This window comes from Hyperolius riggenbachi, chromosome 10 (assembly GCF_040937935.1).
Source record: "Hyperolius riggenbachi isolate aHypRig1 chromosome 10, aHypRig1.pri, whole genome shotgun sequence".
Taxonomy (NCBI): Eukaryota; Metazoa; Chordata; class Amphibia; order Anura; family Hyperoliidae; genus Hyperolius; species Hyperolius riggenbachi.
The window spans coordinates 79,518,928-79,546,365 of NC_090655.1; the positions used below are offsets into that span (position 1 = coordinate 79,518,928).

The 27,438-nt window shown below is 43.7% G+C and overlaps 1 protein-coding gene across 1 annotated transcript; it reads left to right on the forward strand.

Moving 5' to 3' along the window:
* Positions 1-9,903: 9,903 nt before the first annotated feature.
* GABARAPL1 (GABA type A receptor associated protein like 1) lies at positions 9,904-26,228 on the forward strand. The gene is made up of 4 exons (XM_068258723.1): positions 9,904-10,088; positions 15,485-15,563; positions 15,832-15,950; positions 22,029-26,228. The coding sequence occupies exons 1-4, from the start codon at positions 9,999-10,001 to the stop codon at positions 22,092-22,094; spliced, it is 354 nt and encodes a 117-aa protein (XP_068114824.1). The 5' UTR covers positions 9,904-9,998; the 3' UTR covers positions 22,095-26,228.
* Positions 26,229-27,438: the final 1,210 nt, after the last annotated feature.

Genomic DNA, 27,438 nt, shown 5'->3' on the forward strand with positions numbered 1-27,438 from the left:
AGAAGAGGTTAACTTGTCAGTTTAAGTTTACATATATGCATTTACTTTAATTAATTGAAATTATAATTGGATGATCCCAATTGAAATTTGTGTGGTCAGCATGACACTCAGAGCCGGGACAAGGTCCTCCAGCACCCAAGGCTGAGACACCAAAGTGCGCCCCTCCATCCCTCCCACCCCAGCCGTCACACACTGATTCCTATTGGACTAAGAGGTGGCCCAGGGCCTCAACACCTTAAAGAGGAACTCCAGCCTAAACAAACATACTGTCATTAAGTTACATTAGTTAAGTTAATTAAAATAGATAGGTAATATAACCTCTTACCCACACTGTTTTAAAAGAACAGGCAAACGTTTGATTTCATGATGGCAGTCATCTTTTCGGTTGAAAGGAGGTGACAGGGAGCATGAGACACAGTTCCAACTGTCCTGTGTCCTGAGCACCTCTCCCAGTTGCTAGGTAACGTGAATAACAACATAGGAAATCCCATCATGCTCTGCACAGCACCAGGGAAAAAAAGCCCGGGCTTTTTTTCTTTGATGGGTGGAGCTTCGCTAAAAATGCAGCTAAAAATGATGCTTTGGTAAGAAAAACAAACTTCTGATGCTGTGAAACTGTTAAAGAAACACCAAGGGCCTGATTCACAAAGCGGTGCTAACAGTTAGCACCGTGGTGAAAAGCCCTTTATCACGCCTAAACTCTGTTTAGGCATGATAAGTTTAGGTGTGATAAGTTTAGGTGTGATAAGTTTTTAGGTGTGATAAGTTTAAGTACCAACTGGGTTAGCACCGCAGTGCACAGCTGAACAAAAGTTTTGCGCTAGCAAAGTCTGGTGCACTTTGCATAGAGTTTAATGGCGCTGCTTTGCGTGCGGGACTTTGCGCGCAATCTAAACTTATCTAAACTTATCATGCCTAAACTTATCATGCCTAAACTTATCATGCCTAAACTGAGTTTAGGCATGATAAAAATGGTTATCACGCCTAAAGTCTTTAACTGGGTTATCACCGCTTTGTGAATCGAGCCCCAATCCTTTTCAGTGCTGCTGAGTAGATTTTTAGTCCGGAGGTTCACTTTAATCTCTAGTTATCTGGCTTGTAGTCACTGCCATGTATCCCCTTTTTCTTATTTGTCTCTGCTTCAAACACAAGCTGAGTGAGTTGTGCGACCCCTCTTACACTGCGCCCTGAGGCTGGAGCCTCTTTCGCCTCTGCCTCGGCCCGGCCCTGATGACACTGTCTCTGATAAGAGCACCTGCCCTTCTCAAAGCCCCCATTCTGTTGGGGTACCACAAGGCTCTGTTCTTGACCCCTTATAGGTTGTAAGAATATCTCTGCACAGCTACAGACAGGCAGATTGTAAAGATACTCTTTGGGGTAGCTGAAATAGAAAGCTGAAACAAGAGACAGAAAGGCCAGGTGTGACAATCCAGGGAAATACATAAGTGGACAGCTGGCAGATTCAAAGTGCAGATGTTGCAACAGAATACTCAGGAAAGGTTAAATAAGGGGCAAGGTTGAACCTGCACTGTTCTGTAGTAGACTGCTGAGGAATGGCTGAACCATGTTCAGTAATGTTACAAATGATTCAAGTTAATGGATGTAGACTGCCTAAAACATAAAAAACAGATTCTGACTCTCTTTAGGTTCTTTAGGTCTGCATCCTGATAGTGGTCATGCAAAAGCAACAAGATTCACAGACAGCAAACTGTCCGGACCATGGTCATGACATCACACTGTGGGAGGGGTTTCACCACAATATCAGCCATACAGATGTCCCTGATGATCTGTTTGATAAAAGGTAAAGATTTATCGTGGGAAAGGGGGTATTGGCTACTGATTGGAATGAAGTACAATACTTGGTTAAAGTTCCTCTTTAAGGTGAATTATAAATATACACCCCCTCCTGCAGGCATCGCAATTGCGATTTCGGAAAAAAAGCAATCATGGCAGTGGAATCATGGCCATATACTTTCATTACCTTGCACTTGGGGAATCAGTGCTTCCTCTAAGGTGCAAATTGTGGCCGAAAATGCTCCAGGGGCCCCCAGACCTAAATCACTTAAAGAGACCATGTAACAAAATTTTCAGCCTTATTTCTTCTATGCTATAAGTTCCTATACCTGTTCTAATGTGGTCTGGATTACTGCAGCCTTTTGTAGTTGCACTGTGTCTGTAATATATCTAATCTTCTTTTCTTTGTCAAAATTTGTCGACACAGAGAGGAATGCACTGCCTTTGCTGTGATAGGGAGAAGTTATGCATGCCTCCTCCACACCCACTGCAGGCTCTGTGTGTGTGCTTTGTTTATCCCTCACAGACAGGTCTCTGCTTTTAATTTCAGCTTATCTGAGAGGGGAGGGAGCTGCCCATGCTGAGAAACTATGAGAATCCCTGACCGGAGTGCAGAAAATTCACTATGTAATAAAAACTTGTAGTATACTGTAACATGATATATATATATATATATATATATATATATATATATATATATATATATATATATATATACAGTACACATACATCACTTCATGGTTAGCGGCCATGTTTTTTGTTTGTAAACACTGCCTTAAACTGGCGATTAAAAGCCAGAATCACGTCGGGGAGCAGCGGAAACGGCAAAGAGGGATCTAGAAGATCACAGTGACTCGATTGGTACGTTTTTTATTGTACAAATCGGACAGTACAGATTGTCTTTTAAATACAGGTAGGGAGTACTGCCAGTAAATGTATATGTTAAGGGATACTTGAAATCACAATAGTAGGAATTTTGTTAACAGTAACGGTTATAAGGGGGTACATGCTTTGATAATGTTGGGATATTCTGTTCTAGATGACAATTAGTCACAAGTACAGGTGACACTCAATGACTGTTGGCCAGAACAAATTCTAGGGACCCTTCTGAGTGGCAGTATTAGGTATGAGCAGCAGGGATGCTCAAATCTGAATTCCGGTGAAACCCGGATAGTTGCTATCCGGTTGTTCTGGTTGCTTGTTTAGTAATCTAGCACCTCTTAAAGGGAACCTAAACCGTTTGAAAAAAAAAAAAAGATTTTCACTTACCTGGGGCTTCTACCAGCCCCCTGCAGCCGTCCTGTGCCCACGCTGTCTCAAAACAATACTCTGGTCCCCAGCCGCGCTTAGTTTCGTTTTCTTCCAACTTACAGTCGGCTGACCACTGCACCTGTGTGTCCCCGTTCGTGTTCCCGTCGGCAAGACCGTCCTGCTCAGGTGCAGTAAGAGAAAACCTCGTACTGTGCCTGCGCAGGATACTCTTACTGACTGGAACTCGTATGAGGACGTGTACAGCCAGGGCCGCGCAGGCGCAGTGGCCCACCGACTGTCAGTTGGCAGAAAATGAAACTAAGCCTCGGCAAGGGACCAGAGGATTGGTGAGTGACGGCGTGGGTACAGTGCGGCTGCCGGGGGCTGGTAAAAGCCCCAGGTAAGTGAATTTCCTTTTTTTTTAAATGGTTCAGGGTCCCTTTAAGGCGGTATTGCCAACATAAAAATCAAATTTCAACAGCAACTGGAGTGTATTAAGTGATAAAAATGCTAATCCTGCATTCAAAACTTTTTTTTGCTGTTATGGTTTGGAGTTATCACATACCTTAGGAGCACTGGCCCTTTAATTGCCATTGCCAAACAGTTGCATGCTGGGGGTTCTTTTTATCTATAAATGACATAAGACAGAGCACTTCTTAGTATAGACCTCAGTGGGAGTGTCTGAAGACTCTGGGAGAAGGGTGGGTAATGAATACACAATTCGCAAGAGGAGAAAAAAAGAGTGAGGGAGGAAATGATGCCAGGAGGTCAAAGTTAACTAAGATGGAAACTGACTAGAACAGGATTCTCTGCTCTTCCTTTATAAAATTCACAGGAATCATAACGTGGACAGCGCAATACATCTGTTATGTACGGTAAGTAGAACTAGTATTTATCTACTTATATACAGTATGTGTTTTTTATTTATAGGTTAGCATGGGTGTCACTTTTTCTTTAATGACACCATGATTTTTGCCTAAAGCCTTGCGCACACACTAGATGAAATTCGGCTGAGGCGCTCGTTAACAACCACCTTTACTAGAAAACTGAGCATGTGTACAGGGTTAGTCGAAAAATGCCGATTTCCGAATCCGTGGATTTCTGATTTCCAAAATATGATTTCTGAGGAAAAAGTTTTTTGGGGGTTTTTTGTGGTCATCTTGTTAATAAAGACGGTTATTAGTTATTTAGATAGTTATTATGATCAAGGCCAGATTTATACTTTTCGTGCACCTGGGCCAACTATGTTGTGGTTCCCCTTTCATGTGCAGCAGCTCCTCTCCCATTCCATGTGCAGCCCCCTCTTCCAGTGTATCATCCATTCACTGTAGCACCTGTCTTTCATCAACAGCTCCCTTGGCCATCCCTTTACCCTTTTCATGAGTTGCTCCCATTTTCAGCTTCTTCTTTAATATGTAGCAACTCCTCTTTTATGTGTAGGAGCCCTATTGGGCTGCTGCCACCCAAGGCCGGACCTTTGTGGCCTTTCTAGAAATCCGACCCTGATTATGATACTGCTGAGTAGAGATGGCCCAGCCTTGGAGAACTCATGGAGGAGCACATGATCAGTTTGATCAGCTGATAGATTTGTAAGCCTCTGATTTGCTGTGATGATTTCCTGGTTTAACACATGATCATGACCAGCAAAACAGAGCCTTACAAATCTATCAGCTGAACAAACTGATCATGTGCTCCTCCATGAGTTCTCCAAGGCTGGGCCATCCCTACTGCTGAGTATTGGACCAATCAGAGAATGCAGTTTTAACACCGTAATTGGAATACCACAGAAATATTAGGCAAATCATCACAAAATTTAGAAACACTTGGTAGTATCAGAGTCTTGTATTTGGTTTAAATTGACCATGGTAATCTGATTTTCTGCATTCTCTGATTGGTCCAATGCTTCCGAGTTCTGTGATTGGGCTAAAATGACCAAGTTGCGGTAATGCAGCATTTCCACGGAAATATGATTTCTGAGATCCCTTTCCGATTACCGCTGCGGAAAGCCTGTTTCCAATCGGACATTTCAATTGGAATCTGAATGAGTATCCCTACATGTGTACAGCAGCCTCTGACCCCTTGGCCCCTCAGCCAACGACCCACCTGGTGAATCACTTCGGCCAAGTGATGCTGAGAGCCTCGTTTTCTCCACTCACGCGGCCCCCACGTGATGTCACACCCGTGTCACTTCATTGGTCCTCTCCCCCCCCCCAACATAGCAATAGAACGCTGCATGCTATGCATACTAGCAACGTGTCTGTACAGCCTCGGCCCTACAATGTCACCCGAGGGATCGGGACCCGATCCGTGCTGGATAACATGCCTTTGATAAGTGTAAGAAGGATACCTTCGTCCTCATTAAATTCTCAAATTGACGCCCTGTGTGTGGAGGGCAGGTGCGCATAGGATTACCGCACCCCCTGTGACCTGGCATCTGCGTCCGGTCCCTGCTATGCCTTCCGTTTTCAGTATCCTGACTGGTGCCCTCTGACCCGCTAGTACTGCGCTGCGCAGTATGTCCTCTCTGTGCAGTAGTGCACACATACACCACTGGGAGGCATAGCGGGGAACAAAGGCAGACGCCGGGCCATGGTAGATGCGGTAAACCTAAGCGCACCTCATCCCCCCCTCCTCCCCCCTCCCACACACACACACAGGGCATCAATTTGAGATGACGAAGTCATAAATAATTGTCTTGGAAAATGGAACTCTATCATCTCTATGTAGCTTAGGTGGGCAGGCTTCTCTAAAATGTTCCCCTGATAGAGGTCTTTTTTCCACTTGATGCATGACTGCCTGCCATCTAACCTCCCTACACAGCCCAAAATCTATATGTTAGGCAATTCTCAGTAAAGCCTTTGTTGTCCTGGCAGGAAGGAATTCATCCATAATTGGAGCAGACGATTAAAGGCACAGACTGTGTCCACCTGTTCCTTTATTCTGGCTGAGTCACCTGTTTACCTTGCCTCGTGCTCATGTGACTCAGTCATAAGACTGGTTAGCACAGCAACCACAACAACAATCAGGTATAACCACCTCCCCCAAACAGCATGTGAATACACCACACGTTAACTGCTTCCTTGCTTGCACAAGCTGCTGCTATACATGCTGTGTCATTTACAATGAGGCATTAGCAGCCATTTTTGTCTGCTAGTCAGGGGTGTAACTAAAGGGAAGCTGTCACTGCGACTGCAGGGGGCACAGAGCTGTAAGGGGGCCCCAACTATGACTTTACGCCTTCTGAGAAGGTGTTTTTGTTGCTACATTTGTGATGGGTGGGAAAATTATTATGGCCACAGTTGTTTTATGCCCCTTGCAAGGTGGGTCCCCAGGCTGTGCAGGTCACTAGGGCTTGGCAAGTCAAAGGGTAAACATTGGGGAGTCCCATCACATTTTGTTGGGGAGCCCCATGATTTATAGTTTGATTTATAGTTACCTCCCCCCCCACACACACACACAGCCCTTTACAGCACACATTGCGTAATTCATGCTACCAAAGCCGCTCCCAATTTGGAGGACACCTGAGGTGAGAAGGCTATGGCTGCCATATTTATTTCTTTTTTAACAATACCAAGGGCCAGATTTACAACATAGGAGCCTGTAGTAAGAGGCGTTCTGGCACCCTAAGCTCCGCCCCTCAACACAGGCCACACCTCCAGTCCTGGCCTAGATGCAGGCCATTAAATTGCTGGGGGTGGGACCACAGGCTGGCAACTGAACTGTGTGTGGCTGGGAGACGTGATCGTGGGTGGGTCGTGGTGGTGACAGCGCTCCAGATTTTGAATTGCAAAATAGGAAAGTTCAGAGACCTTTGCAGTGTAAGGCGCTTGCAGGCACGTGTCTACTGTGCCTTATGCTAAATCCGGCCCTGACAATACCAGTTGCCTGGCTGCCCTGCTGATCCACTGTGTCTAATAAGTTTAGCCATAGACCCTGAGCAAGCATGCAGATCAGATGTTTCTGACAAAAATAGCTCCATGCTTGTTTTCGGGCCTGTTTAGACGGGCGTCTGAACTGGCTGTCCGCTGTCTCCTTTAAATGCTTTTCTAAAAGCGTGCATTAAAGCATTAGGCGGCGTAGGCGAATTTCCATGTTCTTCTCCCTTTGGAAGTGCGGCTCCACTAATGATGGGAAAAATAGGCATTGGCGGTAAACGTCACACAAGCGTCTGTGTGAACCGGCCCTCAGGTGTGTGATTCAGACACTACTGCAGTCACAGATCAAGAGGTTTAAAAGGAAAATAAATATGGCAGCTTCCGTATCCCTCTTAGTCCAGGTATTCTTTAATGTCTGTACCACGGAGGACTGGGACCATTTGGCTTGGGGGGAAGAGGGAGAACACAACCAAGTGGCCCTTAGAGGAGAGCGAAAGGAGAGGGGGAGTGCTGTTGGGAGTTGCTGCTTAGCAGAGAGGAAGCCACGCAGGATTGACAGCTGGAATGGTGTGTGGCCAACAGTGTGGCCTTACTAATAAGTAGATGACCCCCCTAGCATCCCCATTTGAGAGGGGAGGCCATCAATGTCGGGGTCCCCCTGGGATGGCAGGGTCCACCTTCACACACTTTAGATTTTTGTCCAAGATGATTATGAATGATGGTTTCAACCGAGGAAAAAGTGTTGGGCCAATATGGGAGGAAGCTAGTCAACTGCCAGTATGTTTTGGGCATGTGAGATGAAACCAGTGTGCCATTGGAATCAGTGCCGTAGCTAAGGATCTGTGGGCCCGATGCCAGTTTTATATTGGGGCCCCTCAAGCACTCTATACATAACAATTGATATGGTGCACCAAAATCTGCGAATGGCAACTACAGTGTCAGAGGTGCAAGAAGGGGATGGGGAACAGTTGGTTAATGATTACCACTTTTCAAAGTATCTACAGAAGTGATTATTATCAGCACAGGACCAATAGGAAGCTAATATTGTAGTAGATGGAGGGCCCTTCGGGGCCCCGATGCGGGCGCTACCTCTGCACCCCCTATTGCTACGCCCCTGATTGGAATACAACAAAAATACACACTAGTAAAAAAGGCTTGCCCTTTAAATAATGGCTACCAGGCCAATGGGCGCATGCCACATGCACGCCCACAGCAACCACACCCCAGCAACGAACGCACAACCACACCCCACACGTGCCCACCGCCACGGCCGTGCATGTCCTTCCACGACCGCTGCCTGTAGTCCACATGCATTTCCGTGCATGCGGGCAAGGCACAACATTATTTTAAGGCATACCTATTTTAAATTTCCGGATCACGAAAAAATAGTTTAGCGGAGCAATACAAGGGTAAGGGCATTTGTTTTATCAGTTGCTTTGTGGCTAATAAAGGAGTTTTTGCTTGGAGAGTGCAGGAGTCCACATCTTCTTTTGCCAGTATAGCGGAGCAATTGCTATGCATTGATATGCTATACTTCGTATAGGACTACATGAAAAATGCAGCAGACACAACAATTGCTATCAGGAAAAATCCCATCACAGAACCAGCGCACTAATGGAAACATTTGCCATGGATTCCATTTGTCTTTAAGTACCTAGTGTTTTGGGCATCGCAAGCCATCAGAATAGAATTGCAGAACACTACTAGTGAAAAGTGGTCAGCACAGTGGCCTAGTGAATAGCACTCTTGCCTGGCAACGCTTGGTCCCTGATTCAAATCCCAGCCAGGGTAATATCTGCACAGAGTTTGTATGTTCCTCTCCTGTCTGGGTGGGTTTAGGGCCTGTTTCCACCAGTGCAGAAATCGGGCCGAATCCGCAGAGTTTCCCCGCAGGCAAATTACGCAGGGAAACTCTGCCATAGGGGATAATGCAGCAGCTGTCCGAATCGCTTGCCATAGTTTTTCGGGCGACATTGCAGCATTTTTCTGCACGAGTGGTTGTGAATCCCATAGCCGTGCATGGCACAGCTTCCCGGAATTGGCTGCGTACTCAAACAACAGGAAGTGGCGCCTGGCGGCTAGTGGAAATGGGCCCTTACTCCGAGCACTCTGTTTTTCTCCCACATTCCTAAAACATACAGATAGGTTTATTGACTTCCCCCTAAAACTGGTCCTAGACATCGATGGACACGTCAGTGGTACGGATTACATTGTGAGCTCCTCGGGACACAAGGCCATATACTCCATACAGCGCTGAGGAAGATGTTGGCGCTAATATATAAATGCAACTAATACTTCTAATAAGGCTTTTCTCAGTCTTGGAAAGATGTCCCCATTTCCTTTCACCACAGGAAAATAGGGACATTTTTATATGGATGAGGAGTTGGGGACAGGGGCTGTCATTGTTAAAGGAGAACTGTAGTGAGAGGTATATAGAGGCTGCCATATTTATTTCCATTTAAGCAATACCAGTTACCTGGCTATTCAGCTAATCCTCTGCCCCTAATACTTTCAGCCATAGCCCCTGAACAAGCATGCAGGAGATCAGGTGTTTCTGACAAATTTGACGGATATGACAAGATTAGATGCATGCATGTTTTCTGGTGTGATTCAGACACTTCTCCAGCCAAATAGACCAGCAGGGCTGCCAGGCAACTAGTATTGCTTAAAAGGAAATAAATATGGCAGCCTCTATATACCTCTCACTACAGTTCTCCTTTAATACGCAGATGGTATAGTTTCTGCGCCACTAAAGAAGAGCCACAGGTTGTCCTTCTTTATAAAATGCTCAGCAGCTAAAGACAATCTGGCGTGGTACTAAAAGTCCCAACATGCCCTGCACCCTATTGTCCGCCAGATCCTATCCGGACTTCTGCCTAGCTACGACCTGAGGCGACAACAGCAGCCGGGGAAGGGTTAATTTGATCTGCCCTTTGTTTGGTTCTTCTGACCCCGCCCAGAGGCGTGCCTAGTGACGTCACCTGCCCTTCTCTCTCTGCTTTGCTAGAAGAGGAGACAGTGACACGGAGGAGCTGATCAGCTGCTCTGCAGACATCGGGGACACTACATTAGGCAGCCATGAAGTTCCAGTACAAGGAAGATCACCCCTATGAGTATAGGAAGAAGGAGGGGGAGAAGATCAGGAAGAAATACCCAGACAGAGTGCCAGTGAGTATCCACCATATGCCAGCCTGGAGGCTCCTATATGTCGTCTCTCTGCATTATTAACCTCTTCTTAGCAGGAAGCCTTTACATATGGTACACAATGATGAAGCTTGATGTGATCAAACAATGCAGAGATCAGTTAATATGGATAAACTGCCCGGATCCATGGCAACCAATCAGTTCTTGTTACTCATCAGCCTAAACAATGAAAGGCGACTGCTGATTGGTTGCTGGACTATGTAGGTGCCCAATAAAAGTATCGAAAGGCGATTGTTCCCATAAACAGGTTGATTAGGGGATTTTCTTATTCCAATTCTATCGTAAAATCGAACATTTGGATTGATTACATTTTCAGATCATCGAATTGTTTTACATCGATTTTTGCTACACACTGCGCAGTTTACTGTACAATTGGATTGTAAAGATCACATCCGATGAAAAAATTGTACCGCTAATGGGCACTTTCAGATAAAATAATTGTGCTTTATTGTGTACACATAGCATCAGGTCCTTGCGTATGGAATATATTTTCATTTCATGAATAGATAGATAGAATTTTTTGCATTGCATCAAGTAACAGTATACCAGGCCCGAGTGATATACATACTGGGTTGGTGTTTTAACTTGTTATAAGGAATACATGAATGGTATCAGTTTCATTATCAGCGTAATAAGTATCACAATAAGCAGACAGATCAGTGCAAGAGATTACCGGTATGATGCTCGTTACTCTATAGGTATGGTTACAGGTATAATCATATATCTGCATGTTGGTAAATCAGGGAGACCTTATAGTCCACGTATGATGGGTTGTCATAGGTCTTACATCATATGATAGGTCTATTACCTCAAGGTCTCACAGTAGAGCACATTCAGGGATCGCATATTTATTATGTCTTGATTACATATGACTTAACCAATCCGTCCTTTGTTCTGCCAATCCCTATATGTGTGTATAACAACACATTCGTGGTAGGCCTGAAAGCTACCAGTCAAGCAGGACACCTATACATGTATAGATACATTGATGTATTGTGGTAGCAGACAGACCACCCCCCCACCAGCTGTATCTGGACCATGGGGAAAGATGGTGCACTCAGCTCCTCCCCTCCCAGCACTGCAATGAGAGGGGAGGGCTCTACTGATGCTTATGATTCATTTAACCCCTTCAATATTGTATGAGCTGCGAATGCTTTCACCGAGTACCTGAATTCCAAGGCCCCGCAGCATGAAAAGATAGACCAAACCTGAATCATTTATCAAAATACTTACCTGGAAATACGGTCTGGCTTTGTAGGCATAAGAGTTGACCGATGAGAACAACGTGATGCAGACTGCAGAGGCAGCTTTCGCGTGATCAAACTATATATCGGTCACCGTGACATAAATAGAATGGTAACGGAACACTCAGTCCTGAAAACATACAAAATCTGGGACGCCAGTGTTGATAGGGGACTCAATTATATTGGCTTGCTGGCAGGCTCGACTGAAGTCATGGATGGATAGTAATAGCTAAAGCAGCAGAGCCTGAACATCCATAAGGCAATCCTAAGCACTTGCCTAGGGCCTGGATAGAGTCTAGGGGGCCTGATGAATGCTAACCCCCACCAAATCTTATTTAAAAAGCCAGGTGACCAGCAGTGGTGGGCAAAAACTGCTTAACTTGCCTAGGGCCCCGTTTCAACCTAATAGCAGCTATTCAAGTTGCTATGATGCCCAGCCACAGGGGGGCTCTCTGAGATCCCCATTTCCCTTTGTTGCTCATTAGTAGACCCACCCCTAAACCTTCTGATAGCAGCACAACAGGGGAGCTCTACCTGCAAAACTGCAGTGGAGCAACTGTCTGAAAGTGACAATCAGAGATCACATGAAAGACACAAAGAACTGTAAGCTCAGTGTGGGGTGGTGGGGGTTGGGTGGGGGAGACCTATACAATTGCTTTTTAAGAAGGAGGTCAGTGTATTTATCTGTGCAGCATGGCCCTGTGCTTGTGAAACAGTAATCTGTGCTCACACATTACTATGTGATCAGTTTAGTCTCTGTGATAATGGCTGCAAACTCCAAACAGACACACGATGCTATTTACTGTCCGATCAACGGGAATCAGACGATTATTTCTGTCATGTCCAATCTGCTCTCGCTCAATAACAAGATCAATTTTCTGGTTATCACGGGAAATTCGATTCCATTATAGATCGGGAGCAGTTTGGACATGTACACACGATGCAGATCGCCCATAGATCAGATGGGAAATTGCATCGTTTGTACCATCCATAAGGGCTGATTCACACGTACGCTTGGGGGCGTTTACCGCCAAGCGTTCGGGACTCGTCGGCTAAATGCTCCTATTCAAGTGAATGGAAGCGTTTAGCATCTCGCGGTTACCAGCGATAACCGTCGATTGCGCAAACGTGGTGTTCTGATCCCAATTTACTGCGTCGTTTCAGCCGGCCTCAGAAACCGCATGCAGCCTCCAGGGTCGCTTAGCCGCCGTTGCTTCATGTCCCCGGGGATGAAAACCGCTGATCGCGATGGGAAACCGACGATCGCCGTACCGCCGCCCCCTGAACGAGACGTCACAGGACGACGCGGCTTCCGGCCGCCCGAAACCACCTGCCGTTCGTGTGAACCAGCCCTTAAGCAAAATGGAACATCACTGTTCCACAAATTGGATAAAAAACAATCTGGGATCTGACCATATGCCCATCCTTTGCCCTAAATTAGAATAGTCCAGGCTCTCCATTGTTCCAGGGCTTTGTTTGAAGTTGCTGGAGGGGACATGCCAGGGGGTCCTGCTAGCTGCTGGGAGTAACTCTGTTTTACATGTGAGACAGCACAGAGCTGTTAGTAGAGTCAGTGGTATGTAAACATATTATTATTATTATTTACTGTAGTATTCATATAGCACTGATATATTCCTCAGCGATGTACAGAATATAGTCATGTCACTAACTGTCCTGCAGAGGGGCTCACAATCTAATCCCAACCATAGTCCTAGGTCCATGGCATCCAATTGAGGGGAAAGACGATTACTTATCAGTATGTATGGGGATGTGGGAGGAAACCGGAGTGCCCAGAGGAAACACACACACAGATTCAAACCGAGAACCAGAGAGTGCAGCTGCTAGAAAGAACAGAAGAGATCTGACACAGCGCTGGAGCAGGTACCTGTTACACTGTAAAGCCCTGGGACCTACTAAAAATCTATAACAATTTGTTGCACAAAATACAAAACGATTTCAGGAGCGATTTGAAGAAATGGGATTTTGGCCCTGTATTCCTTCAATGGAATCACTCCAAAAATGCTACATGCTGTCCTTTTGAAATTTTGGAAAATCGCAAACGGTGCAAAGTAAACACAGCCATAGACTTCTATTGCCCCAGCTCTTTTGTTATATCTGGCGACACCTTGAAAGCATAAAACGCTCCAGAAAGCTCTTCAGTGGGCCCCAGCCCAATGCAATGATCCTGCAGCAGAGTGCGCCAACTGGGTAATCTGCATAGTGTTGCCCCCTGCTCAGTGACGTACTCTGTGCTGGGCAGGAAGTGCATCACTGGGGCTCCCGTCGGTCCATGCATGCACGCTGTGATACCCCATACTCCGTCTATTACACTTTGTCCGTCGCCCATAGACTTGTTTTACCCCTTGCTCCATGTGTTAATCACGGTGCTTGCGGTAATGCGCTGCAGCTCTTGTGTCAGATCAGATACTTGCAGCACTCTGCAACAAACTGCAGTAAGTGTGAAGGTCTCCATACACTTCAATTGCTTTTGCGGCTCCTTGCAATAAAATAGGGTAATGCAACGAAGGTTTCACCTGCTGATGTAAAAGGGGCATTAAAGCCCTCATGGGCCACATAAAATGGTAATGAGGCCCACAGTCTTCGAGTTTGACACCTGTGCTCTTGTCTATGTATTTAGTTTGCAATCTGCACGCAAAGCGGCCTTTCCACCATGCATACAGAATACAAGCTTTTTACATGGGCAGTTGCCATTGGTGCATCCACTGCCACCATCTGCATGCTACCTGCAGTTTTCTACTATGCAGCAACCACACTGCATGCCAACCACTGGCAGGTGTGGTTACCAACAGTGTAATTTATTTGCATCACCCAACAACCAAATGGGGCTTATCCCTGGCAGATTGGCAACTGAAGTGCAAAGTTCAGCCGTCCATGTAAATTAGCCCTTAGCTTTCCCAAACAGTGCTTCTCCCCAGCAGGTCTTAAATCTGGCTGGACCGCTTAGTACCTCCCTACTTCCAACAATAAGGTCAGATAATCCACAGAGTCCAGACAGCATTGTAAAAAGCTTAGTGCTTAGTCTTATGGTAATACTGCAGATGTGTGTCACTAACATTTTAGGTTTCATCATGGTGTGTCAAAAGTTGAAAAGATGACAACCTTTGCCTTAGGCCAGTTTCACACTGCAAACTGGCAGCATCGATGCGGTGCATTGCGCCCGCCTCATTGCACCGCCAGAAACAGGCCTTCAGGGTATACCACGTTAGTACACGGTGTTCCCTGTCTGGCCACCAGCCAAGCAGGAAGTGATACACAAGCTCAATCCTTTAACCAAGGATTGAACTATATTCCAATCAGTAGCTGATACCCCCTTTCCCATGAGAAATTTTTTCATTTTTTTTCTAATAGTGCATCAGGGGGGTCTGTATGGCTGATATTGCAGTGAAACCCCTCCCACAGTGTGAAGTCATGACCATGGTCCTGACAGTTTGCTGTCTTTGAACCTCTTTGCATTGTGGGAGATAACAGCTTTTTCCAACTGCCAAGCAAGCAATATCGCCCTCTGTGCACAGAACTCTCAGTAACGAACATCCCGTACACATCACCTGGCAGAACTAAAGATGTCACCACCAGTGATACATTTTAGAATGTAAATCGGAGAGAGTAAAGATTTTACATGGGGCAAACACTGGCTAAATGAATATGGTAAAAAAAAAATAAGCAATTTTATGTATTATGTTCTTAATACAGTTCCTCTTTAAGCTAGGAACACACAAACGATTACCGGGATCAGGACTCAGTCCCTCAGGTCGACAGTTCGGGAGCCAAGTGCCTGCCCACATGTGTTGCTAACATAAAGACATGTGAAACGTTCTTTTTTGTATGGTGGTGGTGGGGAGTGGCTTCCGGTAGATGTGGTGAGAAGGTGGACAATATGGATGGGCATTGCCCCAGGGAACACTTGTACATACACTAGAGTTTAAGCCGAAACGATCCTTGATGGCCGTCTTGCCTGAGTGTTATCTAGTGTGTGTACCTAGCTTAGGTCAGATTATAGCATGTGTACCTGGCATAAAGTTTCCCTGTGAGGCATTTGTTGACACTTTACGTCATGGTATTGAATTTGTCGACATTATTATGTTTGCTTATTTTCAGGTGATTGTTGAAAAGGCTCCAAAAGCCCGAGTGCCGGATTTGGACAAGAGGAAATACCTTGTACCTTCAGACCTCACTGGTATGTTAGTCCTCCCCTCACGTCCCATGTATTGCAACATTGTGCTTTGTTTACGTGCTGTTTTCTGGACTTCTGTCAGTCGCTTGTCACAGTTAGTAATCTAGGAAGGAGTGCAGGAAGTGTTGCAATCTAATATGCGTAAGCTGTTGGGCAGTAAAGAGAACACCTGTGCTCGCAGCCAGATATTTTAGGACTGTGCTTGTTTTCTCAACTGTTGACATCGTGCGTGCTGATCAGATGTTTTTGTTGTTCTCTTGAAACTCTACAGTGGGACAGTTCTACTTCCTAATCAGGAAGCGGATACACCTTCGCCCTGAAGACGCACTCTTCTTTTTTGTCAACAACACCATTCCACCCACCAGTGCCACCATGGGCCAGCTGTATGAGGTAAGAGGGGACTGGGTTAAAGGTGAACTTTGCAAAGCGCCATTTGATTGGACTTTGACTAGAAATAACATATGTAATTTACTGGTTGCTTTTAGAGCAAATTTAGAGTTAAAAAAAAAAGTTGGAGACCTACAGAGAGAAAGCTCTGGATCCCATAAAACCTTTCTGGTCCTCTCTGTGGCGTCGGTCCACTGATGTCCCCTGTTTAAATTCTGTACCTTTGGGATTCCTCTGAAGGCTTAGAAAGCACTCTCGTCCCCACTGGGGGACACGAGTAGTTCTGAAGCCTTCACGAGGACTCCCAAAAGTGTATTTGACCAAGCTGGTCAGACAATGAAGGGATGGAAAGAGGAGGACCAGGAAGGCTCTATGGGATCCAGAGCCTTCCCTCTCTATAGGTAAGTATCTAACTTGACACACATTTTAAAAACGGGCGGAGCAGGCATGTATGTGAAGCAGTCCTCATGCCCGCCTCTCCCCCGTTCTCCACCAACCTTCACGACGTCACTGGTGACATTATGCGCAGAATGCTCCTAGCTACGGGTCAGCGTCTGCGCACTACTTCCTGAACCGGCCAATTCGGAAAGATGCTGAGGGGGACTTTTAGGTGAGAGTGGAGGGAGGCGGAGGAGAACGGGGGGAGCGTGGGCATGAGGATTGCTTCACATACATGCCTGCTCTGCCCGTTTTTAAAATTTGTGCCAGCTGTGTTATCCTTTAAAGGCCATCTAAAGTTACAAATTAAAGAGACACTGAAGCGAGAATAATTCTCGCTTCAGAGCTCATAGTTAGCAGGGGCACATGTGCCCCTGCTAAAACGCCGCTATCCTGCGGCTAAACGGGGGTCCCTTCACCCCCAAACGACCCCCCCCCCCGCAAAATTAACGACCAAATTGGTTGTAGATGTTGCTGCTCCTAGAGGCAGGGCTAACGGCTGCAGCCCTGCCTCCAGTCGCATCTATCAGCGGCGCATCGCCGCCTCTCCCCTGCCCCTCTCAGTGAAAGAAGACTGAGAGGGGCGGGGGAGAGGCGGAGATACGCGCTGACAGACACGCGTGGGGCAAGGCTGCGGCGGTTAGCCCTGTCTCAATCAGGAAGAGATCCCCGGCTGCACGGAGGAGATTTCAGAGGGTAAGAGACCCCCGTTTAGCCGCGGGATAGCGGCGTTTTAGCAGGGGCACACATGCCCCTGCTAACTATGAGCTCTGAAGCGAGATTTATTCTCGCTTCAGAGTCTCTTTAAAAATCAATGAATGGCTTTTATGTTCATATACAGGGGATTGGATTCAATGTATACCCATACAGTTCTGGCCAAAAGTTTTGAGACTGTCAAAAATATTGGAAATTAGAAAAGTTGGTGCTTAAGGTTTTTATAATAGCAATTTGCATATACTCCAGAATGTTATGAAGAGTGTTCAGATGAATTGCATAGTCCTTCTTTGCCATGAAAATGAACTGAACCCAAAAAAGCTTTCCACTGCATTTCATTGCTGTCATTAAAGGGGAACTGAAGAGAGAGGTATATGGAGGCTGCCATGTTTATTTCCTTTTTAATCAATACCAGTTGCCTGGCAGCCCTGCTGGTCTATTTCTCTGCAGTAGTATCTGAATAACATCAGAAACAAACATGCAGCTAGTCTTGTCAGATCTGACTCTGAAGACTGAAACACCTGATCTGCTGCATGCTTGTTCAGGGGCTATGGCTAATAGTATTAGAGGCAGAGGATCAGCAGGGCTGACAGGCAACTGGCATTACTTAAAAGGAAATAAACATGGCAGCCTCCATATACCTCTCTCTTCAGTTTCCCTTTAAAGGACCTGCTGAGATAATTTCAGTAATCATCTTGTCAACTCAGATGAGAATGGTGACAAGCACAAGGCTGGAGATCAATATGTCAGGCTGATTGGGTTAGAATGGCAGACATTGACATGTTAAAAGGAGGGTGATTCTTGAAATCATTGATCTTCCTTTGTTAAAGGCTACAAGAAGTGACATGTGACATGATGAGATAGATATGTGTATGTACAGTGCCTAGCACACAAATAACTGTGCTGTGTTCCTTTTTTTTTCTTTCTCTGCTTGAAAGAGTTAAATATCAGTTATGTAAGTGGCTGACTCAGACAGGAAGTGACTACAATGTGACCCTCACTGATAAGTGATTCTCCTTTTTATCTCTTTCTTGCTCTCAGAAGCCATTTTCTGATAGGAAAGTGTTTTATAGTTGTAATTTCTTATCAGTGAGGGTCACACTGTAGTCACTTCCTGTCTGAGTCAGGACTGAGTCAGCCACTTACATACCTGATATTTAACTCTTTCAGACAGAGAAAGAAAACAAAAGAACACAGCATAGTTATTAGTGTGCTTGGCACTGTACATACCCATGTCTATCTCATCATGTCACTTCGGGTATCCTTTAACGATGGTGACCAGCAAAGAAACGCATGCAGCCATCATTGCGTTGCGTAAAAATGGCTTCACAGGCAAAGATATTGTGGCTACTAAGATTGTACCTAAATCAACAATTTATAGGATCATCAAGAACTTCAAGGAATGAGGTTCAATTCTTGTTAAGAAGGCTTCAGGGCATCCAAGAAAGTCCAGCAAGCGCCAGGATCGTCCCCTAAAGAGGATTCAGCTGCGGGATTGGAGTGCAACCAGTGCAGAGGTTGCTCAGGAATGGCAGCAGGCAGGTGTGAGCGCATCTGCACGCACAGTGAGTCGAAGACTTTTGGAAGATGGCCTGGTGTCAAGAAGGGCAGCAAAGAAGCCACTTCTCTCCCCCCCCAAAAAAAACACCAGGGACAGATTGATCTTCTGCAGAAAGTATGGTGATTGGACTGCTAAGGACTGGGGCATAGTCGTATTCTCTGATGAAGACCCTTTCCGATTGTTTGGGGCATCTGGAATAAGGCTTGTCAGGAGAAGAAAAGGTGAGCGCTACCATCAGTCCTGTGTCATGCCAACAGTAAAGCATACTGAGACCATTCATGTGTGGGGTTGCTTCTCATCCAAGGGAGTGGGCTCACTCACAATTTTGCCAAAAAACACAGCCATGAATAAAGAATTGTACCAAAACACCCTCCAACAGCAACTTCTTCCAACAATCCAACAACAGTTTGGTGAAGAACAATGCATTTTTCAGCATAATGGAGCATCGTGTCATAAGGCAAAAGTGATAACTAAGTGGCTCGGGGACCAAAAACGTTGACATTTTGGGCCTGGAAACTCCCCAGATCTTAATCCCACTGAGTACTTGTGGTCATTCTCCAAGAAACGGGTGGACAAACAAAAAACAACTAATTCTGAGAAACTCAAAGAAGTGCTTATGAAAGAATGGGTTGCTATCAGGATTTGGCCCAGAAGTTGATTGAGAGCATACCCAGTCGAATTGCAGAGGTCCTGAAAAAGAAGGGCCAACACTGCAAATACTGAATCTTTGCATAAATCTCATGTAATTGTCAATAAAAGCCTTTGAAACGTATGAAGTGCTTATAGTTATATTTCAGTACATCACATAAACAACTGAAACAAAGATCTAAAAGCAGTTTAGCAGCAAACTTTGTGAAAACTAATATTTTTGACAGTCTCAAAACTTTTGGCCAGGACTGACACATAATATTTACTTATTTGCCAACTAATCCTTGAACTACTGTAATGCAGGTTAACCACACAGACTGGAAATCCCCTAACTTTAAAAACCTTACAAGTCTGCAGAACAAACTTGGTGTTTTGCAATCTGTATAGTTAAAGTGAACCTGAGATGAAAGACATGTCAGATTCTATACTTACCTGGGGCTTCCTTAAAGGGGTTCTTTCGCGAAAAAAGTAGGCAGTTAAAAAATGTGACAGATGACAGGTTTTGCGCCAGTCCATTTTTTTAAGGGGGATTCTCAGGGCTTTCTTTGTTTTCAACAGCATTTCCTGAACAACAGTTGCAAAATCTAACTGACATAATAGTGTGCAAGTGATTAGGGAGGCCGGCTGGTATCTTGCTATTTTGGCAGTTCAGGAAATGCTGTTGAAAACAAAGAAAGCCCCTTAAAAAGATGGACTGGCCCAAAACCTGTCATCTGTCACATTTTTTAACTGCCTACTTTTTTCGCGATAGTGGTCCTTTAAGGTCCCCTGAGGCCACTTAGTCCCTCGCTGTCTCTCCAATAAATGGTATTGCCCTAAACACCAAACTCTCCATGTATTGTTTTGAAATTGTATTTGTTTGATTTCCATGGTTCTTAAAGGACACCTGAAGTGAGAGGGATATGGAGGCTGCCATATTTATTTCCTTTTAAAGAATACCAGTTGCCTAGCAGTCCCGCTGATATTTCTGGCTTCAAAAGTGTCTGAATTACACACCACAAACAGGCATGCAGCTATTTCAGTCAGGGCATCTGATCTGCCTGCTTGGTCAGGGTCTATGGCTAAGAGTATTAGAGACAAAGGATCAGTAGGACAGCCAGGCAATTTGCATTGTTTAAAGGGACTCTGTAACAAAAATGTCATTGTGTTTTCTACCATCCTACAGGTTCCTAAACCTATTATAATGTGCTCTGGCTTACTGCAGCACTTTCTACTATCACCATCTCTGTAATAAATCAGCTTATCTTTCCCCTGTCGGACTTGTCGTCCTGTGTCTGGAAGGCTGCCAACTCTTCAGTGTGATCTGCTATGCATGCCCCCTATATGCACACTCCCGTGTGTGTGTGTGTGTGTGTGTGTGTGTGTGTGTGTGTGTGTTATTTACATTAGCCAGCTTTTCTCTGCTCTCTTATCTTGTGCAAGCTGGATAAATCCTCTGTTCACAGGGGGAAAGAAACATACAAATGATCTCTTGAGATTCAAAAGGAAGGCTGTATACAGCCTGATTGTGTATGGATGTATTTTCTATGTGTGGACATACTGTACATCAACCTACTTTCTGTTTTGGTGGCCATTTTGTTTGTTTACAAACAAACTTTTTAAAACTGTTTTTGACTACTTTTAATACGGCGGGGAGCGGCGAAATTGTGACAGAGGGGAATAGGAGATGTCCCCTAACACACTGGTATGTTTACTTTTGTGCGATTTTAACAATACAGATTCTCTTTAAAACGAAATAAATATGTCAGCCGCCATATCCCTCTACATTCGGGTGTGCTTTCATCTTGCAATGGTACTGGATATAAATGATTTAAATTCGGTATGTGCGACTTGGCACTATTCTCTTGGAGCTGCGCCTCCCTTGACCAATATGTTTCCATGGTAATGTACAGTGCAGCGGGAAGATGAGGATGCTACCATGATTACAGCAGGATGACCTTGGACTATTATTGCATTGCTGTTATTGCATTTGACTCTAGCACTATTATACAAAATAGTTTGCTTGGCAGAGAGATGAGCTAGAACTCCGTAGAAAGATCAGGAGAAACAGTTATAGAAAATCATCATGAACATTTGGTTTGGGCATCAGTAGACAAGTATGTGAAATAAAAGTGGGCAACGGGAAATAACCGATAATAGAATATCAGGAACATTTACCGATAGTCTACTATTTTACAGTGGTAATATATTTGTTAGTAAAATATCAGTAAATATTACCGATATTTTACTACAGTTGAACTCAACTCTACTCTCACACAGAACACCCCCCATGCCTAACCCTAACAACCCCACCACCACTCCTCCCCCGGTGCCTGACCTTAAAACCCCCTTAGCCAACTCCCCCGGTGCCTAACTGTAACCGTTCCTCCTGACTGCAAATCCCCTTCCTGATGTCTAACTGTAACTGTCCCCTAGACCCCCACACCCCCAACCCACTTTTTGTAGCCTCTGGTGCCCAGAATTTTCACCCATAATCAGTATTTGTATGGGCACGTATGGCGGCACCCAAACTTTCCTGTTTCCTCAGTAGACTAGTGTTAATATGCAGCTCATTCTTTCCTTTCCTGTAGGTTAGAATATATTAGATGGGCACTGATTGGAGAGTTCTCTACAGCCAGGGACTTCACACGTGCCCTACAGAGTGAGAAGAAAAATGTCAGATTTATTTATGAGAAATATTCTTCTGTCTTGATAGCAATATTTATTTTTGTGTCTCTCAGGATAACCATGAAGAGGACTGCTTCCTGTACGTGGCTTACAGTGACGAGAGTGTGTACGGCAAGTGACAGAATAAAGCGTGGATCCCTCTATCCCAACTCCATTCATCACTCTCACCTTCCACGTCACCAAACGCCCAACCACTAGGAATGCACAGCTCATGGAACCTGGCTGCTGAGCTGATTGGCTTGGGCAGCTTAGAAGTCTTCACTAAAGGCGACATGTTGGAAAATGTACAACACTATGAACTGGGCAGTACTGAAATTTGAGAAAACAAAACATGACTCTTCAAGGACCGAAGGTGTTAAACGATACACAATGAATATTTAAGACTAAGCATCTCAGGGGAAGGGGAGGAGACTGAGGGGGCCAAGATGGTTCCATGGCGCTGCGCTTGCCATACTGAGACTTGAGTAGCCTAGTTCCATTCCACATGTCAGCTTATGCACATAATGATTTCTTTAGTGGCCACCAATCAACATTTACCATTAGTTCAAGGCACCAAATGATATATCCTTTTGTCCGCCATCCAATGTAATACAGGGAGTCGATAGCCTTTTAATTGACAGTGAATGTTTAGAGGTTCCCAGGTTTGTTATTTAGCACGCTGGGGAAATTAATAAAAAAGTTATAGCGTGCAAGTTTATGTTTTTAAACGTCAATGCCTTTATTTAGATAGGCAAAGACCAATTTGCAAAGTATGGTAATCCAGTTACCACAACCCCCATCTTTTCTTCTTCTTCTTTCTCACTGCTGAAAGATGGACTGTGGTAGATTTGGGTTACTTACTACTTCTCTGTGTTTCATACTCAAGTTGACTCTGTCGGCCTGAATTACTCAGGCATTGCTTTGCTGAAGATTGCAAATGATCCTGCAGAACTGGCCTGCTGATTGCACTCTATACACTCTTTATCATCCCACTTCCGAAGTGCTGAAAACATATTAAAGCACTGTGTACAACAGGGTGATGATTACTTAAATTTGCACCGCAAACAATGGAAGTGACAGTTTTATATTCTAAAACAGAATTTAACCCAGTGATGCATTGCTGCATTGTTGTTCAGTAACTCATTCAACATCATTTCAAACACACTAACGTTTAAGTGTACAAAACTTTAAAAAAAAACTACTAATAGTAGGCAGAGATTTCCAACCATCGCCTGAGATGGTCATGGTGAGGATTGCTAAATGGTTAGTGAGTTAACAGGTATGCCAGTGCGGCTAGTGACAAATCCAAAATATTGTAATATTATTGACTTATAGTGAAGCCAACTGGTGCAACCAAGGACATATATAATAATACAGATAATCAAAGGTAATATGTACCTATTTAATATAAATATTGTTTTTTTTCCAAATTGCCATACTTCCATAATATTAAAATAGTATAGCAATTTGGAGTAAAATCAATACAGCAAGGTCCCCATTTTATGGAACTAAGGCGACCAGAAGTCTCAACTAACCGGCATGCCTGAGGGATAATGGGGACTTTGATTTTGAGGTGTTTGCAGCCTTTTAAATACTTACCGAGCCTTCAGCCTTCCTCTTGCTCCGAGCAGCTTCCGGCATCTGTGCACTGATCCTGGCACGGTACATTATCTGATGAGGGTCAGGTGACATGCTGGCTTACGTGTACAGGGGAAGCTGGAAAGAAAAATGGCTGCAAGACTTACTGTAGGCTTTGTGAGTATGGGGGGGGGGGGGGGGGGGGTTGGTCTTTTTAGGCTAGTTGCTCAAGCAACCGGCAAGCACATGTATCCAATATCAGGTGATCCCCACCAGTGCTTGAGACTGGGGACTGTGCTGTACTTATGTTCAACAGGTGCATTATACCTTTGTTTCTATGTCAGTACAGGCTCCAGCACACACCTAAAGGTAGAAGTTTGGGGGAGGTTTTTTTTTTTTATTTTTTTAAATAAATCTTGGTATGTGAAAATATTTTCATAGTCTTTGGGTTGTATTACCTCACAATGTCAATCCCAACACAGCTAATAGTTTAATAGTTCACTAAGCATTCAGCAATCTTTGCTATGGTTTGATATGTTGCCAATCGTTGCCTCCCAATGGCATACTCGTTTAATAAATTCAGGCCCGATGATTTGTGATATTTTATGATCTTCAGCGGTCTTCAGCCTAGTGATCCCTTGGTAAATTAGGCTGTTTGTATTGCCATCATCTACTATAGCTCTCACAACTCTGACACTTGCCCTTAGTATTGTTATTATAGCTGTTAAACTGTTAAATATTATTTGGTTGAGATTGAGTTATCGCTTAGCTGCATCAAAGAGTACAGTCAAATTTAATGTGTTCATAGGGACAACAACATTCTAAAGTAACACAATTGTTTAATGTAAAACACTTGATAGCTGGTTACGCCACATCCACGGATTAAATAGTAATGTACTGTTAAGATAAAAAATCTTGCTCTTATTTATGCTTTAAGTGTTTCTTTTTTTAATTCATTTTTCAAAATGTATAAAATGCTATACAGCAAGTGTCCTTTAGATGGTAGTGTTGCAAGCTTAAAAAAAAAAAAAACCTTTGACATACAGTTATGACTCAGCAGAATTTAATGGACTTTTTTTTAAATCTTTGTTTTAGGTATTATTTATTTTTGCTAAAATGTGATATATATGATGCTGTGTTTGCTAATGATAATTATAAGTGATACGGTAAAATGTAGAAGCCACTGACCATAGCAAGGCACTGCCTTTCTGTTTCCAGGGCTTGATAAGCACAGGATATCCAATAAGAAAATCCAAGTCTTGCTTTGAAGTAGTAATTAGAGGTTAAGGAGGTTATTAAGTTATTAAAGGCCACCCTACTATTTGTCCAACCAATGTGACATCTGCAATCTGCTGTGTCATCAATGTATTTTTTACACTCCAAAGATGTGAGCCAGTTTAATGGAAATGTATCCCCCCCCCCCCCACTATGTTTTATTTGCATTTAGTAATAGAAAATTAGCTATAAAAATGCATATTTTTTCTGATTAGGAACTTTCAAAGTATTTTATTTTGTATGAACAAAAATAAATATAAAATATTGTTTTAGTGCTCCAACACAGCTAGTCCCCGACTTAATAATGCCCGACTTACGAATGACCTGCCGATACGAACGGCTTGGATTCTGTGTTTCCATGAGAACAAGTCAAACAAATTTTTTTTCAGATTGGACTTGTAGTTTTTGAGAAAATCGATTTTAAAACATTTTAAGAAAAAATGGCTTTTAAACTTGTATAAGCAGGTACAGAGGGCAGAGGTGACACAGAGGGGGCACTGGAGGCACAGGAGGGCACAGAGGAGGTACAGGGGACAGAGCTGGCACAATGTTCCGACTTAAGAACAGATTCAGGTTATGAACGAACCTACAATCCCTATCTCGTTCGTTAACCGGGGACTTCGTTAACCAGGGACTATCTGTAAATGGGTCTATAACGGGGCAAATCAAACCCAGTTGTTTTTACTGCACATGTGCAAAACATGACCCTTTTCTGTACATAGGAAGCTTGCCAATGAATCCACAAAAGGAGCATCAAGCAAATATAAAATTTTGTTTCGAAATATATAACATTTTTCATAATTTAAAAGAAAAATATATTTTAAAAGTCTGTTTTGGAACAAAACCTATACAAAAAAATAAAACAAAAAAAATTCAGTAAGCATGCCCTTTAATTAGTCCTAGTTTTCTTCTTAGCTGCTGTTCCCACCACCTGATTGGATATTTAAAAGGCAATATTTACTGAAAATGTTCTGATCTTTACTCCACAACTCCTTTACTAACTCACCACTGTAGACTAAAAAGTTGAACATTGCAAAAGCAATCATATCACAGATTTATATTTTATTTTTACTCTTATAAAGCAAGTTTTTGGAATTTTGCTTATCGGATGTATGGTGAAATATATATATATATATTTTCTTTATGAAAGATATATGAGCAGTATGAGCCAGTCCTGGTTATTGTGATGTATTCTGCGTAGCTTTTTTTGCTATGTGTGAAGATTTCACTGTGACCAAAGTAATTCTTATTTTTTATTTTTTTGTCATTTGAAACGTATATTTACGTTTCATGTCTTTAATTTTTGTTTAGTTTTTTACATTTTTTCGTTGGTAAGTTCTGTTTAATTTAGTGATGTCTCATTGCATAATCCTGACTGTAGCCCTATATTTAAATAAAATTGTAAACACATCCAAATTAAATTTGTGACTGATTTCATTTTTACGATGAATTTCACAGAACAACTCTAATATAAACTTGTAAAATGCTTAGGACCTCTTTTGTTTCTTTCCTTTTTTTTTATGTCTGTTTCCATTGTAGAGCAGAATGTTTCCTTCCTGTCCACATACATAGTTGGGTAAAATTCTTGAACAAGTCAAAAGGTAGCAATTAAAACGGTCCAACTAGGGATGATCAATAGGATATAAATAATTTCTCCTTAAATTTAAATTTCATGTAATTTATATGCTGCTTGAAATTTGACTTCCTGTCAATTTTTATTGGTCCAAGTTAAAACTGCAAAACATTTATGTGAAATTTGAATGCACTGGGAAATGATTTGCATCTCATTGATCATACCTAGTTCCAACCCTTATTCGCTGTATGAAAAACTCAACAGAACAAGTTTTAGCTTAAGTCATACTGTCAAGTATTGATGTATTTAAACTTAACTAATCGCTTTCAGGGTAACAGGCGTAAGGTTAATTACCGTATTTTTCGGAATATAAGACGCTCCGGAATATAAGACGCACCTAGGTTTAGAGGATAAAAATGAGGGAAAAAAATAATACATTAAACCTAGGTGCGTCCATGGTGCAGGAGCGTCTTGTGGATCTTCCCCCCCTCCCCAAGCTCTATCTAAGCTACAGTAAAACCTTGCTGCCTCACTAACTACCCTACAGTAACTCCTGCTGCCCCATTAGCTACACCAACCCCTGCCATCCCCACCAGCTCCATTAACCACATCATTTACCTACATTAATCAGCACTACTAATTACAGCTACATTAATATTTATACAGAAATCAGAATCTGCAACGAAATTACAAGCAGATACAACAATGTACAGACAGTAGGGATAGGTAAAGGTAACAAGTCTTACAATTTTGAGGAGCAGGTGTCCATGTGGGAGAGGGCCAGTGGAGTGGGCTGTGGGATCAGTGCCCATCCAAAGCACCAGCAGTAGAGGCTGAAGAAGGCAAGAGGGTAATGTCCAGGTCGCAGCCAGAGCAGCTTGCTGCAGATGTTGCAGAAGCTGGGTGCTGGTGGGTCTCAGCTGTGGCAGCACCTGTGGCCATTTGTCCCCCTCCTAAGCGTGGCCGTGAAGTCCTGGAGTTGATAGCCGCTGGTCAGATGCGGCTGCAGAGCGGCAGATATGCCAGGATACCGTGGCCATGATCTCAATGAATGTCGG

What these genes read in the sequence shown, in the direction of transcription:
- GABARAPL1 (XM_068258723.1), top strand. Translation starts at nt 9,999, where the DNA reads ATGAAGTTCCAGTACAAGGAAGATCACCCCTATGAGTATAGGAAGAAG. An exon ending in AATACCCAGACAGAGTGCCA is followed by an intron (nt 10,089 to 15,484) that starts GTGAGTATCCAC and finishes GCTTATTTTCAG; the next exon opens with GTGATTGTTGAAAAGGCTCC. An exon ending in CCATGGGCCAGCTGTATGAG is followed by an intron (nt 15,951 to 22,028) that starts GTAAGAGGGGAC and finishes TGTGTCTCTCAG; the next exon opens with GATAACCATGAAGAGGACTG.